Source organism: Myzus persicae, unplaced genomic scaffold (assembly GCF_001856785.1).
Source record: "Myzus persicae strain clone G006 unplaced genomic scaffold, MPER_G0061.0, whole genome shotgun sequence".
NCBI classification, from domain to species: domain Eukaryota; kingdom Metazoa; phylum Arthropoda; class Insecta; order Hemiptera; family Aphididae; genus Myzus; species Myzus persicae.
The window spans coordinates 579618-601356 of record NW_019103603.1 but is presented as its reverse complement, the minus strand read 5'-3'; the positions used below and the strand labels follow the sequence as shown (position 1 = coordinate 601356).

Sequence of the window (21739 nt, the reverse complement as noted above, 5' to 3'; positions counted from 1 at the left end):
AAGGTGGATTCTACTTAATTGGTTTCTATTTTTTTTTGAAATTGTTAATAGAAAAAACGTTAGTGTTCTAAGAAAATTCACTTTCGTGTAACAAACAAATAATATAGTTATTATTAATTCACATTGATTGTAAGAAATCATCATCATGTATATAAAATATGAAAACCATTCTTTCATTGTGAGGAGGATTTGATCATAAGTCATAATCATAAGTTGGCCATCATGGCAAGGATATCAATATTACTCTGCCCCTCCTAATTCCTATATTCTAATTTTTCAAGTATCTGCAGCAGTGATTTTTTTAAACTTTAGTGTTTTTTTGAACGTTTGTTTTAAAACGTTTTTGCTTGTATAATGTATTATTGAATTAATCATGTGAATAACTGTACGTTTTTTTTATTTTCTGTTAGTTATTACTTATTTCACAGACATACACAGTATACACCAAAAATGTAAGTACCAGCTCCTTTCACTAGCGTTAATAACTATATGCTCGATACTTATGTCAATAATAATAATATTATGAATATTAAGAAATTTACACTATTAACAATAAAAAAAAAATATGATAATGTATTATTGAGGTTTTCATTAGTTCATTATTTAATTTTTTTTTAGAAAAAAAAATTATTAATTAAATTAAAAAAACTATCATTGTTGAAAAGTATTTGTGTTTCAGCGACTTTGAAAAATAATAGTATTAATATTTAAGTAGGCATACAAGATTTATTGATACCTAAGCCGATTAGAATTTATGGTATTGTTAAGCGATATACCTACATTTAGGTTGATTAGTATTATAATAAAATACTGTATTCAACTACTTATACAGTTCTTGTAATATTGTAAATGTGGTAGGTTAGGTAGGTACTTAGGTACTTTTAATTTTAAAGAACAAGTTTGTTAATTTTTAGAATTCATTTTCTCAAGACCCAAATAACTATAAAATGTCCTAGTATTTATGGTTCCACTAATATTCATATTTATTCTAAATTATTGAAACAACATTTTCAATTTTTCATTATTTTAAAATTTAAAATTTAAATTTAAATTGTTTACAAATATTTTAATTATATATATTTTATTATTTTATTAGTTTTATATGTATCTAAAATAGTACCTACTTTTTTAATTTCATATGTCAAGATGTACCTACTGTGAAATATTTAACCCCACCTTACAGGATAATAATTAGATTAAAAGTACCAAGTACTATCTATAAATATTATTTTATTTTCCTGTTTATTGCAGGACAATTTCTGTGATACCTAGTCAAAAAAAAAAAACATTAATTTAAGTCAAAAGTTATAATATGTTGAATAATGAATGCTAAAGAACGTGCACGTAATAGATGGAAATTATTGGCAAATACAGTCAGTAAAAAATGTCAAGACCAAATATTTGCTTCACAAATAAGCTATGATCTCTTTAATATTGAATGCATCAATACTGAATGGTCTAAATATTCTTCATGTGTTCAAAACAATAATTTCTCAGCAATTGTATGTCGATCTCCTATAATTGTTACGCCTGAGGAACTTATGGGCTTTAACAATACGGGAAATGTCCGTATATGGCCATCTGAAGAAGTATTAGCTTATTATGTACTATCAAATCTGGATTCGTTCAGAGATAAGACTGTACTTGAGCTGGGCGGTGGTATGAGCTGTTTGGCTGGTATAATGGCTGCTCTATATGGTTTTTGTAGCGATGTTCATTTGACAGATGGAAATCCAAATTCTGTATACAATGTTGAGCGTATACTTGAGAAAAACGTGTTCACAACCAAAGTTACTTGTTCGGTTAGTTATGATGAACATTACCTATTGTTATTAAAGTAATGACACCAATACATGTAGACTTGTTTGTTGTTCTTTAATATCTACATGTATTAATCTGATCTTTTTTCTATTACCTATTATTATTATTATTTCAATTTTTTGTTATTAACCTGATATATTTATACAATTTTTGTAATTATTAGTACCTATTTTAATTTAATGATATTGGATTTGGATTAAATAAATCTAATATATCATTTGTTTTTCTCCTTTTTTTTTTATTTAATTTAATTTTTATACTCACTGTTTGTTTGTGTTAATCAAATACTTAGTTGTAGTGGAACAATCTGAATTCTTTCTCGTTTATAAGCATGCTTTTGAAGACGTTTAGTAGCCTGAAATGAACAAGTCAATATTTGAATTTTCAATTTACTCTGGAACTAATGGTAACATTCGATGATTAGGTGTTGAAATGGGACCAAAGACCTGCAAACATTTGTCATTACGATGTCGTACTTGCCGCTGATTGCCTGTTTTTTGATGAAGCTCGTGACGATTTGGTGCATACTATTGCAGCATCATTATCATTTGGTGGAGTGGCATTGGTTGCAGCACCAAAACGAGGGACTACTCTGTACGAGTTCATAAACATGGCACAGCAAGAGGGTTTGATATGCACTGTACAACAAAACTACAACACTCTGGTATGGGAACGTCATTCCAAACAGGTTCTTTACAATCCATCGTATGATGCTGATTCGCATTATCCATTATTGATAAGTATTACCAAAACGACCAAAATTATTGATTGCCAATTTCAATAAAATTATTAAGAAAAATATATGTACATCGGTATTAAAATATTGGATCTGACAATTCAAAATTGTCAGTAGATAAATACTTGACTTTACTATATTGAAAAAAATCACAACAATGATCAACTTCTGGACATCAATATGTTTTAAATGATGTCTCCAATGGCAGATCTATATGAGAGCATAGTCAGATCAATTACCCACCCCCTTCCTACTGTAGTGAAAAAAATAAGTTTTGAGTTTGACTCTTTCATATTTTAGTTGAACAATACTGTTATTAAGTTAACATTTAGAAATGCGTTGAAAAAATTCCAATACAAAATATAATAATACATAGTATTTTTTTCTCTTATCATACAGTCCTCCCACACAAACAGTGGCTTATAAGTGTTATGATTTTTGATTTTTGTTTGTTAAATAACTATAAAGTCTCCACTACCATTTTCTGGAGTTGGATCCATCCATGGATTTTTGTAGTTATAATCCAATAGTTCCATTTCAGTATTTGTTTATAGATTTTATTACTATTATTTTTTTAAAAATATTATTCCTTAAAACTATTACTTACCTGGCTACCTACACAAAATACAATATACCTTGTAAATTTTAATTTTGAAAACAATTTTTATAGGTATGTCATGCTTTCAATCTGAGTCAAACTGAACCATGTTATATTTAAAATATTGTAGAAAGTTGAAAATGATATTATTTTTTGTTGTGTAGTTCCATTACTTTAATTAAATTTTAAAGATTCCTATCCTAAACATGAATGTTAATATCAAATAGAGTTCCTAGAGCTTACTTACAAAATCTTTTAAACAGGGTGTTGGTTTATTCGAATTTTCTATTAAAACAAATTATATTTAATGTATATGTTATTCTTAAAGTTGCCAATAATTGAAATTTAATTTCTTACTTCATTGTAAATTTTTTTAAAGTATTTATCTCCATTGTTCCTCTACTATAGTTTGTTTTAATTCACACAATTATACCTATTGAATTAGCATATTTATTTTGAATATTATATTGTTTTATTGACTTGGTTTAGTCTTATATGCATGTAATAAATAAATCAAAAATATCAAAAAATATTTATGTATAACAACATAAGTAGGTAATTTAAATGTACACACATTTCTTATACATTTATCACTATATGTTTATTCATTGACACTTAATTGCAATTTAAATAATATTCTCAGGTATAACTAAAGCAAGGGAAGTAATTTAATGGGATTACTTTTGTTTCAAAGAAAATTCTAGTTTATTAAGTTTTAATAATTTGTCACTGTAAGGTAGCTATTATGTAGTATATTGTATTGGTACTTGTCTTGTAGCTACGTACCACAAAACCATTTGTGCTGAAATTAAACATGTGCACTCCATGTGAATTTGTAGCTCAATAAAAAATTCAAAATTACTTTTGTCTGTAAAGAATAAGACTGATAAGTAAACAAAATCAATAAGAGAGTAGACTCGAACAATTGAATTTTAATGGAGACATTAAATTAAGTATGGAATTAAAACACCCAGAGCAATAATTATGTTATATCACCCATTACAAGAAGAATAGTTGCAAAAGTGAATGCATTAAAGTAAAATATGTTAGAAGCTTTCTTAATCGATACAAAAATACCATGTATTAAATAAAATAAAACATCCAATGAGCTTTCAATTTATTGGTATATATTGGGCATAACATGCAACACATTTCAGCAAGTAGCATACAAGGCTAGTACATAGTATTAAAAAAAATATTTATAATTTTGTTATATACTTTATACCAGATGCCTTCACTATTAATTATATTTAAATTTATGTTCCTATTTATTAATATATATATATTTTTTTTTGCTTTATTATAGTAGACTGTGTACTAAATTTTGTAAACATCTTTTAAATTTCTTAATATAGGTAAAATTCCTGTGAATATAATTTTATTATTATAGTAATTATAAACACCAATACATTTAACATATTGAATTTAATCATATACTATAATATTGGGTATATTATACATTTACAAAATATATATTAAAATAATGCTACTGCTATTATAAAACCTAGGGTCCAATCTAGAAATAATTTTAACTTGACATACGTTTTAATATATTAATATTGTATTCTTTAGCTTTATATAATAATATATAAAATATTTAATATGTAGGTATATATTATATATTTATATTATTGTTGTAGATAATTTTAAAAGACAATTATTTTTTACACTGTTACCATTTAATATGTTTATCTAACAATTCTAGTCTTGTTTAGTCATTATTCATATCGTATAGTATTAATTTTCATAATAGAAGTGATTTATTTATTAGATATATTATTATCAATGTATCTGTTAGCTTAGATAATATATTATAAATATGTGATAATTAAAGGAAAAAGTCTATCGTATCTACTTGGTAAATTTGTTCAATACTACCTATACTCAATAAATATCATGACGTACATAATATATTGTTTGTCTCTGTATTACTCGATACTCGACTCATATTTTGCATATTTTAATTTTAGTGAAATTGTATGGATAATGGATGTTCATTCCAATTACTTTTCCATGTTACTCAATGCTATTTTAAATCATGTAATTTTGTAACTTTATTATGTTAATAGGATATGTAAAATGTAATTGATTTAGATTTAAATTTTAAGAAAAAGACACAAATACACAATATTATAGTTACTATTATTTTTTTTCGATTTTGGATTATTTTTAGCTCGTATATAACACAAGTGGTTTATGGGAAAATCATGGTTACTGTTTTATTTAAAATAAATGGTAGTAATCTTTAAAAAAAAATTGAGTAAGTAATCTGCCAATTCGCGTCGAATTCCCAATGATTGACAACAGACCGTGGGTGTGCGGTATGCAGCGTGAATTTCAATGTACTAGAGTTATATTCGGTTACTGTTTTGACATGAGTGTAATATTAATCAAAGGGACAACATCTCCAATCGGCTTTTGTAGTTCGTTGCCATACATCTGTGTTTAAGAATCCATTGCCAAGGATTAAGGTGTACCTACTGTATAGGCCACAGATATACGGTACTACCTTTATGTAATATGTATAATATGCGGTGTCTCCGTGCGTAATAACAGACTATGATATACTTGACCCGTTGATAAGTCTCTATGAAGTTTATATCCGACCGTAAAAATGTACGTGCCACCCAGTGTAAATGCTATTATACATACTCGTATTTTGTTTTCAATTCGAAGTCGCTAAAACAGTAAATATATTTTAACGTGGGTTACAAATGTGCAAATGATACTATGAAATTTTTTTTTAAATATTTAATTTAGCATGTAAGTGCAATAATTCAAGTGTACAACGTTCTTTCTAATCCAAAAAAACGCTTGTATAATATGTTTATGCATACAACTGTATATTATATATTTATATATAGCTGCTTACCATTGATGATCATAATATTAAGCATAATAATAAATATTAATTATTACTTAAGGTCTTTGGTTGATAATAACAAAAAAGTACCATTCTACAGCTACGGGAGGGGGGTCTACCGGTAATCCAACCCTTTCGTTGTGCTACTACTTTATACATACACATTGAGTGAGATTTATATGTGAGAACAGGCAAAGCGTAGCTGGGATAAACATTCTGTAGAAGCTGGGCTAGATGTAGTTTAAAAAAATGAGTGTATATTTTATACAACTTCCCACTTTGTAGAGGGTTGGTCCTTAGCCCCTAGCTTCAACTCGTCTTGTCAATGAGCTGCCTATACAAATGCAGACGTACTTTATGCATGTATATATGACTATTATATTGAACTGAAATCTGAAAATAAAACAAACCTATATATTGACTTGAAATTTTTGAGATGGTTTACACAATCGTCAACTTTTATTTAATTATAGATACGTAGTTGATGTTATAGGTAAATTGCCTTGATTGTCTCAGTGAAAAATCATTCAATATTACATTTTAGATTCTGAGCGAAACGATGAATGTATTGATTTAATAATCATGTGTGGGTTTGTTTTGTCTGTATACACCATAGTTTAGTAGAAAAAATGTTTCTATCTTCCACTTTGTGAGAGCTTCTTCTAATGGAAAATTGTAACTAGTTGTTACTTTTGTGAGATTGAAATTGAACACTCCTAGTATTTTTCAAAATAATCGAGGAAAACAAAAATAATAAAAAATAAAATAAAAACTGGGATTTTACCTCAAAACCAGTTTCCAACAAAATTGATTTTGTTGTGTTGTAAATGTGTGACAATAAGTAACAGTATACTAATAATGTAGTGTAATATAAATAACTTAAAAACAAATAATCGTAGATAGCTGCAAGAATGTCCCCAGAAATTTTTTCAGGGGAGGGGGGCAAAATATTTTCATTTTTCAATCTTAGTTTCAGTATCTGATCAGTCATAAAGTATTGTTTGTGACATGTTTTCTTTCATAAAGGTATACAAGGGAAAATATAAAAATTATTTATGAATTCGATTAGGCTTACAGTCTCCTCTCAGAATTGTTTTCGGATGCAACGATTTATCATTGAATCCAAATTTAACACACTACACATCCGTTTAAGTTACAAACCTACTCAATGACGAGGTACACTATTGTACTACCGATCGGTTACCTAATTTCACCGTTTTTATAATTTATGTATTTATTTTTGATTATTTTTAAAATTACCGAAAAATATATAATATTTACATTTATTGTGAATTATATAAAATATTAAAATCTACTCGAGTGTGATAATGTGTTATTTTCAATTTCTGAAGAGTATAATCAATTATAAGTATAAAATATATAATAAATAATAATATATAGCATAATATCTATTGATTTTTACGTTATTTATTTGTATAGAAAAATCTAAAATACATATTATTTAGATTCCTTAAATCCAGAGTATTTGGATTCCATGTATAGGTATATTCGGATACTCCCATAGTTCCATCCCTGATAAGTAGGTATGGTATGTTTTAGTAATATCATAGATTTATAGTGTATAATATAATATATTATTGTAATAATTTACGCCGTCATCGAGTATGTTGGCGTTACGTCGGCCGTCGCCAGCTATAGGACGAGGCCGACGTACATACGATGCTGGCTATAAATATTAATGGCTATAATAAATATTGTAATTAAAAAGGTCCTACGTTCGCGGGCAGTGGTCAGACATCGGAAGATATTTATGATTATTTGTTTATTTATTTATTTTTTTTATGATTTTTGGCACCGTCGAGAGAAATAGAAACCATTGCGGACGTCCGTTTTTTCTGATATTTTTTTTATGGTTAACTTTTTTACTTTTAGTATAATATTTATAAAGCCAATAGGAAGTGTCACTACTGGGTGGCTCCTTCCAACAACTCATTTCATGTCACTGTATAAATTAACCCATATTCGTATTGTGTCTCGGGGTACAGATTGTATATTTCTTATAGTAAAAAAAAAAGTGTTGTATATACTCGAATTTTGATAGTACGTTAAATCGTACAACTATGAACTACTCTAATAATTAACGAAGTTGTATATTTACCTAGGTTTATCAGTATATGATGCTCCGATATTAATATTATGGCATATTATATCGCGTTGTATACAAAAGATTTTTTTTCATTTGTTTATGTTTATTTTTTTTTAAACTTTATATAGTCCGGACGTATGCTTATAATGTTCTATTAATATTATGTGCCTAAACGGCTTTTCTTGTTTTCTTTTTGGAACGGTCACAAAATGGTTAGTCTCGGAGATTGCCAATCGCCGCGTATTAGACTAGATTCCTTATTTAGATCATCGGTTGTGCCCCCACAGGCTAAATGCCCTCTATTAGCAACGACGTCCGCCAAATCATATGTAGGTATACGTATCGATTGCTAGTCGGCTGCCGGATCGTTAATTTTAGTCAAACGCCTATCCCTTCTTCCCCGCCGGCCGCTTCTACAGCAGTATAATAATATTGCCGATGGTCATCGTAATTTGAATACAACATATAGGTATAATAATAGGTAATACATCAATGTGTCATTTTTAAACACATTATATTTATATGTACCCTCATCGTACTTACGTCTATATATTTACTGTACGCATATATACATGTACACGTGCAACTACCCCACTTCAGAGTAGGTTATTCTTCTTATTTTTTTTTTTTGTCTAAAAACGTCGCCATTTTGTATGGTGGACCAAACTTATATAATATTGTTTTTAATGTAGGCAAACCTTTTTCATATTTGTCGAGCACCAATGTTAATCATGTTTTGTGAAATTAAACTGATATTATTTATATTAAACATTAAATTGATTTTTGTAAAAACTAATATAACACATAATATATATATATATATGTATACATTATACATACTGTATAGATATTCATATTTTGGGGGAGGGAGCCAACGAATAATCACTATTTTAATGTTGTTAGAACAATAATGGTCACTACACCGAAACCATATGACTGTACATATTTAGTTAAGAATCCTCATGAAATCCACTATAAATGTATAATATATAAGTAGCATGCATTAAATGTGTAAATTATATATATATATATATATATATTATATTATAGTATTAAACATAGTAAAGTTACATAACTTTGGTATATTTATCAACTAGCAAATACATTCCTGCAGCAATATTACCACTCTATATATCTATGTTAACGTATTTGTGAGTCCTTATGCACTTCGTACATTGGACGTTGCAGTGTAACGCGTAAGATTTATCTAAGTACGTATACGACATAAACTTCAGTCTTTCGACTAGTTAGGTACAACAATTATCCTATCAGCGCTCGGGGCTGCATAAATGTCTACAGCTCGTCATCAGAATATTATATGGTGCCTTAAGCTTTGCCGATATTTCGGTTATGGTACACATATATTTGTAAATTATTATATAGACATGGGATTCAATTCATTGTAATAATTTTTTTTTTTATTGATCTTTATATATTTAACATCAGCAGCAAAGGCTAATAATATTTTATAATAGGTATTACATTGACTTTACCTATACAGCCGTATGATACCTACCTAAATATTTTTTACGGACTTTTTCGAAACACCCGATATACCTTATAAGGCTTCCTATACCATCCTACTGTTTCTACGTACGAAATACGTCATTAATATGGTATGATAGTTAAAGCCTGAAAGTACATCATTGTATACAATAATATTTTATTATATAAAATAGGTATATATATTATATATATACAGCGAGATCTGCGTGCTTGCTCGTTGGCACAATATCCAGGATTCGGGATAAAATAGTGTTCGTTGCGGATTACGACGACAAATCATCTAGTTCGTTACTGAATATAATACGTTTATTTGTATCGTCGTATTCAGATATAACAAGAGCGTAGGTACACACAATACCTATATGATATATTTTTGTGATCAAAAAACCTATATCTATATATCAATAACCTATGTTTCATTGTTACATCAGCGTATTATTAGTTATTATACAATACCGATGAAAACAATGCTTAGACGCTTTAGGTACACAATGCGAATAAAGAACGAAAGCTTTTTGCTCCTTGTATAATATTATTATATTCGCGTTAAATATACTCGAATACTGCAGACGAAGGATACTCCATTTGCTCCATATATGTAATACACGCTGTAATAATCTCTGCGTGGGTTTAACATCCGTTTCAAATATTGGCGCAATTACCATATTGCACACCTATTATTTTATTATACCTACCTACATTTACCTACCTTTCGTAATGTAATTTTACTTTAATTCTGGAACCCTGGAATAGGTAAATGATGTACAATACTAGCCCCCGTATTATTATATTGAATAACTCTCAGCATTCAGCTCAACTAAAAATTCGGTATATTTCAGTTTAGAGCCACTATGGATAATTTTATTATGTGATTTAAATTACGACAGCTGAATTTTCTGCAAATCATTCTTAATTTTGAAATAATACAACTTACGTAACATAAAATAAAATAATGAAACATATGAATAGTTCGATAATACTATTAGTAGCCAGTAGTTCGGTACGTATGTATGTGTTAGTATATGTACAATATTTGCGTAATATATTATTCTATACAGTAATTATTAACTGCAGTTGCTATTTTTTAATCATTGGCAACCCAATTCATTTTATAAATAATAATACTATCTAAGCTAGGAATGTGTACAATATGTAAATAAATTGGATAAATTGCATAAAAACATAATATGACGACAGAATGTGTCATCAGTGAGAAAATGGAATACCTATTAACGGGTTATTTATCATTTTTAACTTGTTTAAAGTCAAAGTAGAAATTTGTTTTGTTTACGCTGACTTGAAACTTTTGGCTGCTGTCGAGAGACACATTAAGGTGGTTGATTAGAGGATTTGTATATAAGATGAGTTTGGAATAAAATTGGCTCTAATACGTTATGGTGACATCAACCTTTACTTTGGAGATAAGTACGCCATCATTGAGTTCTAGCTTTAGATTTATGTTTTGAATTATTTACATGTTCTTAGGCTTATCCTACATTATGTAAATATATGATATTTATGACTTCCTTTGAAGTAAACTTTGTAATGCAGACTCTATGGTTGGTTATGTCTGTAATTTAAAAGGTCAGTATTACAGACTAGCTGACTATACCTTAAAAACCTCAAAGAAAACAACTGAGGGATTACTAATGAATTATAATAATCAATCAATGGTAATCAAATTTTGATTTATATATTTTTATTTGGTTCATTATTAAATCCTTTTATATAATTTACATAATGGCATAATGGCATAATGGTTTACTATACACGAGTGGATACTAGAGCTGGCTGTATTTTTGAATACCGGGACTCGGTTGTTACTGAAAATAGCTTAAAATGTATAGAGGTAATCAATAATCATAATAATTAGAAAAATAATTTTTGAAATAGACGTTAAATTGTCCTATGTTGAAACACTTCTAAATTCATTGAAAATACCTACCGATTACCGAGGTACGGTGTTTTCAGTATTTACCAAAGCGTGGTATGTTCGGTAATTACCAAAGACAACTTTAATATATAGATACGGGTATCAACAGTTGAAATACTCTAGTATAAACTTTGTATTATTACATATATTATATACTAGGTAATTATAGTAGGTATTTAGTAGGTATTGGTATTAGGCACATAATATTATATAATATTATAAATTACTATTGAAGTACAAGATTAAAATATGGAAGTATGTAGGTATGGGTAAACCTAATGTATACCATACTCAAACTGACTTACTCAATTTACTTATGGCTGCTGTCATCTGTTTTTATATTTAATATGATAAATTAACTACAAATAATTCTTTAAAATAACGACAATAGTCTTAGTCTATGTTATTGTAATTTAAATGTGGTGTTTTCTGGAAAATTCAAGAGTTGTTCAAATAAAATAGCAACTATAAATATCAATGAAATATATTAAAAAATCATAATGTAAAGTAATAAACTAATCTAAATACTTAAAAGTAGAACTATTTCTCAATACATTTAATTATACCTAGTTGTGTCTTAAAATGTTAACGATCTTTTTAATTTTTTAAAACTCGAAAGCAGCCATATGCAGTATTTGAACTATTATAAACTGAAAATAGTGTTGAACTGTGACTATGTGTAATAAAATATAATGTGTTAAAAATAAACCGTACAACGTATCAGATTTTACGATGTGTTATTGATGAATGCATATGTTTCTGTAGGACAGAGTTTTGGAAATCTACTGGCAAGAAATTTTGCGACTTTTGCAAATGTTGGATTGCAGATAACAAACCTGTGAGTACAAATACCATTTATAATTAGTATTATATGTAGGTCTACAGTATACTATTATTTAGGTGACCCTCAAATTGAGGTGCATATACTAGTTTTCTCCCGACTATATACATAAGTTGCTTCTTGAAGTACCCTAAATTTTATCGTAAAGGAAAATTGTCTACTACTAAGTACTAGTTGCCTCCCAATGGGCAGGTTATAAATGTATAAGTGGTCCTAAACATTTTGGCTAAATAATATAAATCTAAGCAACGTTATAACAAATTTTTTTCTTATTAAATGTAATTATATCATCATATATTTTTGTATTGATTAATTATTGGTACTACCACCTGTTTTGTATTGACTTATTATACAATTATTTTTAAACTCTTGTAATTTTTGAATAAATGTCGTATATACCTTTTTATAGGCATATAATTATACCTTTTTACTTATATACTTTTTAAACTCTACTGTATATAATTAACTACCAATTGACTCAATATAAAACAATATATGTACAATTATAAATTATAACTTATAACACAATATATTATGTATACAAGTGTTATATTTTAGTGAAATTTATGAATCAAGTATAAATTATGATTGATTCATAATATATTAAATGTATAATATAATATTTACAACTGTAGATATATATTAAATTACCAAATATCTTTTTATTGATTAATTATTATATTGGGTATTAATTTTAATTTTTTTTTTTTTTATTGAACTAAATCCCAGCATCTATAGTTATTAGTTGTACGTATTGTATGTGTGGCAAGGATTTTGTTGTTAAAAATTCCGGGTGGTCATCCGTCCGAGAGTTATCAACGCCAGCCAGTACGTACTTATTACTACTTACACTCGGAGCGTTTCCGCAGATTGAGCGTTTGACCACGCCTCTCCAAGCCACTTAATATAGTTGTTTATTGATCATTTTTGTATTATTATTAATTATTACTTCTGTGTAAGTATATTACATTTTTAAAATTTTTATTCTGAAATTTTTGATACAGTTTATTTACTAAAAGATTTCTAGTTATTTATTAGCTTTAATTGACATTAAATCAATCGACATTGACTTATTAGGTACTCAATTAATTTAATTAATTAATATTTCTTAAAATATAAAGACTAACCTAAGTCCTAATAACCTAACTTTTATATCCTTTTATATTGGCTGTATGCTCTACTAATGATTGTTTTTAATTTTAAAAAAACTTATTGTTTGTGATTTTAACTGGAAATCGATAAATTACAGTTATCGTAAGCGATTCCAGGTTAAGGGGGTCACAACCTAAAATAGGAGGCAATTCAAGTGAATGATATCTTTGAAATCGAGAGGCAATTCGAGTAAAGTTCTTTTTAAATTTAAAAACAAGTTCAAGGGAGGCAATTTGTGTGCGCTCATTATTTAGTGTGTTTGAACAGGTACATGAAAAAAAAAGCCCAGAAAAAAATTAAATATAGATGTGAACACATACACCTATACTACATTCCTAATTTGTAATTAATAATTCATAAATTGTCATAGCTAATATAGACAATTTTATATACGGATACTGAACTAATAAGAAACGTTTTTTAACCTATTGATTTAATGAAAAATTTCAAATATAAATAATTTTATGTCTGAATATGGCTTATGCTTAACTATATTAATTATATATAAAAACATGCAACTTGTAATAGCAAAACAAATTTAAATATAAATATGAACTCATCTATACATAATAAATATACTGCGTATCATAAGTCTAAAAACATCAGGGGTATATGTATAACATCTTAGGTAAATACTACATTTATACAAAAATTACACATGATAATAATTTATGACATTATTTTCATTATAATATATTATATTTTGTTATAGGAACACGCCACACGATAATATTATTACTAATTACTAATTAGGAGTAGAGTATACATGGGTTCAAATTTATGCTTATTTTTTTTTCTAGGCTTTTTTTCTGTGATTTATTTGAGCCATATCGACAAATACAGATTGTCAGTGAGGGTCAAAAAAGTCACAAAGGTCTTATAAAAATTGAATAAAACTGTCGAGAAAAAAGTTTAATTTTAAATAATATTATGTCATTAATATTACATATTAAGCATTTTGTTATGTATTAATCTTTATGCTATTAGTACTTACCATCATCTACCAGTGGGGTCTGGGAATCGTACAATATCATATTAATATGTCTATATATTTTTGAATAAATTTTAATAAATCTTTTTTGGCTTGATAGAGTATTCAATTTCATGAAAATGGTAAACGGCACCAAAGTAGCGTGGCCAAACGGTTGGTGGACATTAAAAAAAATAGTGCCATCGAACGGAAAGAAGAACAAAAAATGGAAATGGACATGAAACGGATGGAACAGGTATTTATAAATATATAATAATCAACCAACCTATTACAATTCTTATTATATTTTACATTTGGTATAATATACGTAGGTACAATGTGCGCTATGTAGAAGTGACCGGCCGACGTCATACGATGGTATATTATACCTTTATATGTGAAAAAACTCCTTTAGTGGGTGGGTTTAACTTTTTATTTTTAGTTAGTGGCATTCAGCTTCTTTTAAAACAAAACTTAACTTACCTTATATTTTCTGTCGAATCATCAAAACTTCTCAACTTTTTATCGTAATTTTTTTTTTTACTTTAAAGCTATTTTATTGTGTTATATGCCAACTAACGTACACTACCAAACCGGAAATGTACAAATTTTGTTTTTATTAAATTTAAAAAAAGTAAAAAAATATTTTCCAAGAATTTGAATTTTTGAAAGGGTATAGCATAGAACTCCAAATAACGCCTACAGTTTTTATTTTATTTTTTATATTCTACAGTATAATACCTAAAGTAATACATTTTGTTTTCATTTCTTCCATAATTTCCGCTGCAAAATATGACACGACTTTCGTGATTGTAATCATTGTCAATGGACAAGAATTACTGGGCAACGAGCTTAGACGAGCATTCCCAAAAGGTAAAATGTAGGAAAACAAAATGTTTAAAGTTCCTATTCTAGATATTATTTAGAATAATAAAAATCGTTGGATCAGCTTTTAAAGAATTTCTTTTCATAACTTATGTAATATCATGCGTCGCCTTCCGGGCACTTCTTCGCGGGATGTATTGTTTCATAATATTATATGATGGATATTCACTTGTGTATTATACGGAGTAATAAAAGTGACGTTTACATATGTATATACTATATATAGGTATTAAAAACAAATTAACTAGTACACCTTATAATATGCTCATCATGACATGGTATTTATTATGGGATCTCTGTATTACACGTACATACTTTTTCAATTTTGTCAAACTTCGTTATGAAACTCTATTTTTTCCTTATTGGCGGGTTGTAACTATAGTATTGGAACAATTCCGTAAATGTAGAAGTGGTTAGAATACGTAGTGTTTGGTTTTTTTTCGACTAAATATCATTTTTTTTTTTGCCCCTAATATTGTATTATAAATACAGAATGCAATGAAAGCGTACTACAACGACATACAGAACAATCCTGATTATTCGTCACAAGTGCTGATCAAGGAGAAGGGCTTATGTATACGTCCTACGCCTTACATAATGACTACGCAGCCGACAGGGCCACACGTAAACATCAGCTATTCAAAGAACAACATGCCCGTTTCCATCAAACCAGTGCCGGCACCTAAGCCCGAATACGTCTGGCACCAATCCAGGACTGACGATGGTTCAGACCTGATGTACTACTGGAACACCGAGACCGGAGGTCAGTGCTACAAGTTTGATATAATATACATCCGATGATGTCTTTCCGTATTTGTCTTTTTTTCTTTTATCAATATATAACCAGGGGTTAAATTGTGGGGGGGGGGACAAGGGAGACTCAGTCCCCTATCACGGATGGCCGGTAAAAACATCTCTTTTAACGTCACCTTTAAAAATATAACATTATTTGTTGTTTAAATTATATATGAAATAAATTACGAATTTGAACATTGTTCAGAATGAAAAGTGGGATGAGTATGTTTACACAATCACTATTTGTAAATTACATAATAAAAATTAGATGTATAGAAAAAATTATATATTTAATGCTTAAAACTATATTATGGAGACATTCGTTCTCTCCCCCTGGAATTTTTTCTCACTTTAAGCCTTGTAAAGTAACACTAACGCACAGTAATACTCCCATATGTTCTTCTTCGTGAGCCTTGGTTTTAAAATTTAAGAACAAATTATATTTTGGAACACCACATTATGCGCAATATTTAAAAAAAAGAAATACGTAATTGGCTGTCTCAGACTTGTACACGAGAACAAATATTAATTTCCAAAATATCTTCTGGACACAGTTTTATATGTAGGTAGGTTTACCGTACACCCGGAAAGACACTATTTAATATGGTATTTTATGTATTTACAAGATGATTTATTTACCAAATTTACTCAACCTCTTTTTATTCTTAAATTATGCATGTATTCCGATTCTGAATCATCTTGTACGCATAAAATAACCGGGGTGGCTTAGGTTGTTTATTTCATTAGTATGTCGATGCATGTGTTCTAGAGTCGGTTTGGGAACCACCGGCAGAGGGTTTCTTGAGCGTGGCTGAACAGGAAGCAGAAGAGAGCGGCAAGGGAAAGGATGGAAAAGGAAAGGACGGCAAGAACAAGGAAAAGGGGGCGACCAAAAAGAAAGCGCCGACCACCGGGTCGAAAGCCAAACGGAAAAAGACTACGGACAAGAAAGCCGGCGACGACATTGATGACGACGATGAAGATGGTGACGAAGACGATGCAGGAGATCCTCCTCAGCCTCCGGTGCGCGGTGAATTCGAACCGTTCATGGCGGAAACGACTCGCATTGGATCATGGAAAAGGGTGGAAAATATGTAAGTGTGCAGAAAACTATAATTTGTTTAGATTGGGGATCGAATTGTTATTTGTTTTGTTTTTCGCAAGATATAAAATGTATACGCAATTCGATTATTTACACGTATATAATATATTATATTATATCTAATCGAATTTCGAACGCGTTTCTCCACGGTCCATTTTTTTAACGATATAAATGCCATTGTTATTGTATATTTATATATATACACAGCCTTCACTCGTTTTATATTTACGGATTAGCACGTACGCAGCTTGGAAACAAAGCAATTTTTCATTGTTTGTGGTAAGCCATTTTGGCAGACGAAAAACGCTATTAGTTTTAATCATTTAACAGATATTATATATATATATATATATATATTTACAATTTACGTTCCAAATAATCGACCAACAATGTCTAACGACCAAACCAAAACATGTCCTCTAATGTGTCTTGGGTTTTATAATAAATGTTATTATTATAATAATTTATAACATATCATACTCCTACAATACACTTACGTCATATTTTGTTACATATATACTAAATAGTAAATAGTACATAATATTTTATGCGATTCCTATGGAAAGTGAAACTCCAATCGGCAAACTTTCCTATATGCAACGGTTCTATATAAGAATGTATGACTGATGTTTTTTTTTAAAATGAAGTTAAGCATGATAATATTGGATCTGCAGTTTTAAAGTCCTGACAATTTACAAAAAATCCCTTTAATAAAAGCTAATCACATAAAAACTTAAAAGCTAAAATAGTAAAAATTATATAGTTTGATTTAAATGTCTATCTATTTTTATATTTTTTAAATAATATTTCAATATGATTAGCTAATACTTCATAATTTTTCTGACTTCTTAATATGAAATATTGATGGTATTATGTATACTGAGTGATACCTAGTCAATGTTTCTATTAAAAAAAAAAATATTTTCTTATATAGGTACATATTTAAAATTTGAACTTTGACACTTATTTTTTTTGTTTTTTAACAACCTTTTTTTAAGTTGTATATAATGGGGAATATATATTTTGTAAAATAATGTTGCAGTACTACACTCATCTAAAGTTAATTGAACTTAATAACCTAAGTACCAAAACAATATTATTTTTTTGTACTGAATATTATTAAATTTGTATACATTAGTATTACATTACACATTTTGGTTTCTTAGTATTGTTGTCATAAAAAAAAATAATAATCTCAAACAATTATACAGTTTATACTAAATAACGTTGATTTTATTAAACTGTACCTATTAATGTACTAAAAATTACATAAAACATATTTTCCTAAAACACAAACGTTTATTGAGAAAATGTGTTTCTTGTTTAAACGTATCGCCCAATATAGTAGATATATGCAAATTATATTTATTTACAATAAAATTAATGTATTATCTTTATAGTCTTAAGTGTTAAAAAAATATTTTTGCTAATTTAATTACAAATGAAAACTTTCATTAACAGTGCTATAAATTTTTACTGAACCGTTATTTTCTTGTTGTACAAGAAAAAAAATACTGATTGTCCTATACATAATAACAGATCATTTATCCTATAAATACTAAATGTTTTTATTTTAATTGACTTGTTATTTTTAATAATAAACAAAAAAGTGTATTATTATAGTTATTCGCAGATATTATTGCTGGCGCTACAGATAGTATGCTATTAGGTACCTATATACAATTTGCTTATTTTCGTGTCCGTAAAATATACCTCATAGTCGGTAGGTATATTATGTTTTCACTCAAATTAGAAACAATAATTTTTCGTGTCAGATAAAGTATTTATTTTTTTAGTTGTATACATGTGAATAAACTATGTATCTTACGATTAATATTTTTTATTTATTCGGAAATATTTTGTAAGCTTCTGAAACATAAACTTGAATTTCATGGAACAAAACTAATGTCTGGTTCTGGTACCTTATAAAGTGTCGGTTGAATAAACGCAAAAGTAAGAATCATCGTCAAATATTTCATGTGATGACCGAAGGGTATGACGGAATAGGCAAATACTCACGTTCCTTAAAAAAAGGCGAAAAATGCTATTAATATTTATGTTTGACTTGGTTTATAAACAAGCCAGCATCTAAACATTTCTTTCGCATAAAATGACATTTAAAGGTAAAAACTATAGCAGAAGTATACATCTAGGATTTCTCATCGATATTTGTATTTTATACAACAGGTACAGTTTTGAATAAGTACATTTTACTGTTTGAAATATAGTTATATCTTCTAAACATTTATACAAATAATTATAATGTGTTTCCTGTCTGGTAAGACTCTTATTTTGTACGTTTTCTAGTCTATGATGTATAGATGAAATTTACCTTATAAATCAGAATTACTAAACATATTTTTATAATTCGTAATAATCATATACAGTTATATAAAAGTTTTAACAGTTATTCGAGAACGACTATATAATAAAAACATATGCCGTGGTAAATAGCTTATATTACATTGTATTTAATATAAACTGTAGCAGTATTGTTATGAGTATAAAAATAATAAAAAAAGTATTATTATTATGGAATTTTATATCTTTATTATTCTCACTTTAACAAGCGAGATTGTTTATTTCAAAGTTTCTCTGTTAAAATATATGTTAAATCCACCAAGTAGAGACTTTTTTGAATAACGATTTTTATATGAACTAAATATTTTACTGCGTGCTTCTTTGTGGAAATGGTTTTGTAAATAAAAATTTAAAATTAATAAAACTCGGTCCCTACAATGAGTGGCTCCATGGATTTCTCGTATAACATTATTTGTATTTAAAAATACTTCATGTTTTTTTCCCTTTAAAGTTACTGTTAAATGTAATACAAGGTAAAGCCACTATTTTGTTATTAATATTCTCGTACTCATTTTTTTTCAGACAACCGCAACCGGTGATCGATCTCCAGTTACCAGTACAGGAATTTGTGGCTATTAAGGTGCCGAGTACCAAAGAAAAAGAACACACGTTCAAGGAAAAGATAGTTGGGAGTGTAAGCGCTTTGACAAAGAACGAATCGACCGAATCCATTTCATTCAAGAAGTCTAAGTTTAAAAAATCGAATTGTAGAAAACGTTTGGACGACGATTGAAGGATGGTTTGATTTCAATCATAAAATCGACCAACTCATCTTTAAGACCCCAAAGTCACTCGGTGGACTTGCATTTATTATTTACAATATTAGTGCTTAAGACCAATAAATTAAATTTAATTTAATAAAATGAGTATTATATTTTACGAATGTTAATCCTGCAAATTATAAGACAAGTTCGCACATACGCGTCACAATGGTTTTTCGAATGTGTTCGTTTGGCAAAGCCCGAAATCATTCATTTTGAGGCTTTTGATGATTATGTATAATATAAAATATTAAAATAACATTATTATGATCTTCACGACTAGGTTGATGCGTGTATTATGGAAAACACGTTCTGAAGGGTGTATGAGATTTTCGAGGCGGCAAACCAATAGTGGGGTGTCCAATGAAAAGTTGCGTACGCTATACGCAGTATATTTTGTAGTCACGGCTGTATAATATTTCTCATTTAAATTAACCGGGGCTTTTCGTTCACTGCTGCGATGTGATGTGTGCCAAATTCCAGAATTTTCAAATTTTCCACGTAACGTTACGATCCGTGTACAAAATTAATGTATCCCCTGGGTAACAAACGAGCGTTCGGGAAAGCACGTGATTCGTTTTATCGTGTGTTGCATTGAAATTATTTACAGCGGTAGAAAAAAATTAAAACACAGTTAACAAGATATAATTGAATTTATGATATTTATTCATTCTGTTACGTTATTATTATGAGATATAACTTAAATAAAAAAAATAAAAAGTCTTGTGGTTCACATCATCTTTTGTTTTGCACTTTTTCGGAAATTCTCTGAAATTTATTTAAGTGCATATTATATTATTAATCACCATAAATGATTAAACTGGAGACAAATTACGAATAACGAAATTTCCAAAGATTTTAGAACTTAGAAAAACAAACTACCTAATATGTAAAAATATATATTTAGTGGCTTAGGTATTGAAGAATAAAAAAATATGATAAACATATAAACAACATCGTGTTTTTCTAAATTTTAATTCGAAAATTGAAATTATGTTTTATCAAAATAAATCCTTTTTTACTTACATATTATTATTTTTATATTTTAATTGTTACTCTTTAGTCATTGTACCTTTAGTTGGTAAATATTATGTATTATAAATATATGTATAGGTATATATATATATATACAATTTTGAATTTGTTCATTATTTTATAAAATTTAGATAATTGGATGTCTATAATATGTTCTTTATTTATTATTGATGGGAATATCAAGTTGATCATTCGTTGATTTCGTGGATAAATACCATAAAGGTTTAGATGTGTGGATATGATATTATCTTGATAATACCTGTGTACCTGCAA

General features: G+C 28.2%; 1 protein-coding gene across 2 annotated transcripts; it reads left to right on the top strand.

The window, feature by feature from the left end:
* Nucleotides 1-16: 16 nt before the first annotated feature.
* Nucleotides 17-20997, top strand: LOC111034879 (calmodulin-lysine N-methyltransferase-like). 2 transcript variants are annotated; one of them, XM_022316285.1, is made up of 6 exons: nucleotides 317-452; nucleotides 12330-12402; nucleotides 14649-14783; nucleotides 15905-16175; nucleotides 16977-17301; nucleotides 20193-20997. In XM_022316285.1, coding segments are annotated over exons 1-6 (1017 nt in total). In that variant the 5' UTR covers nucleotides 317-450; the 3' UTR covers nucleotides 20404-20997. The 2 variants fall into 2 exon arrangements, with proteins under 2 accessions (XP_022171978.1, XP_022171977.1); XM_022316286.1 differs by lacking the exons at nucleotides 12330-12402; nucleotides 14649-14783; nucleotides 15905-16175; nucleotides 16977-17301; nucleotides 20193-20997 and adding exons at nucleotides 1252-1802; nucleotides 2246-3533 and having other exon boundaries at nucleotides 17-452.
* The last annotated feature ends 742 nt before the right edge of the window (nucleotides 20998-21739 follow it).

Coding starts and splice junctions, on each gene's coding strand:
- LOC111034879 (XM_022316285.1), top strand. Junction 12,403..14,648: donor GGATTGCAGATAACAAACCT/GTGAGTACAAAT, acceptor TTGGCTTGATAG/AGTATTCAATTTCATGAAAA. Junction 16,176..16,976: donor CTGGAACACCGAGACCGGAG/GTCAGTGCTACA, acceptor CATGTGTTCTAG/AGTCGGTTTGGGAACCACCG.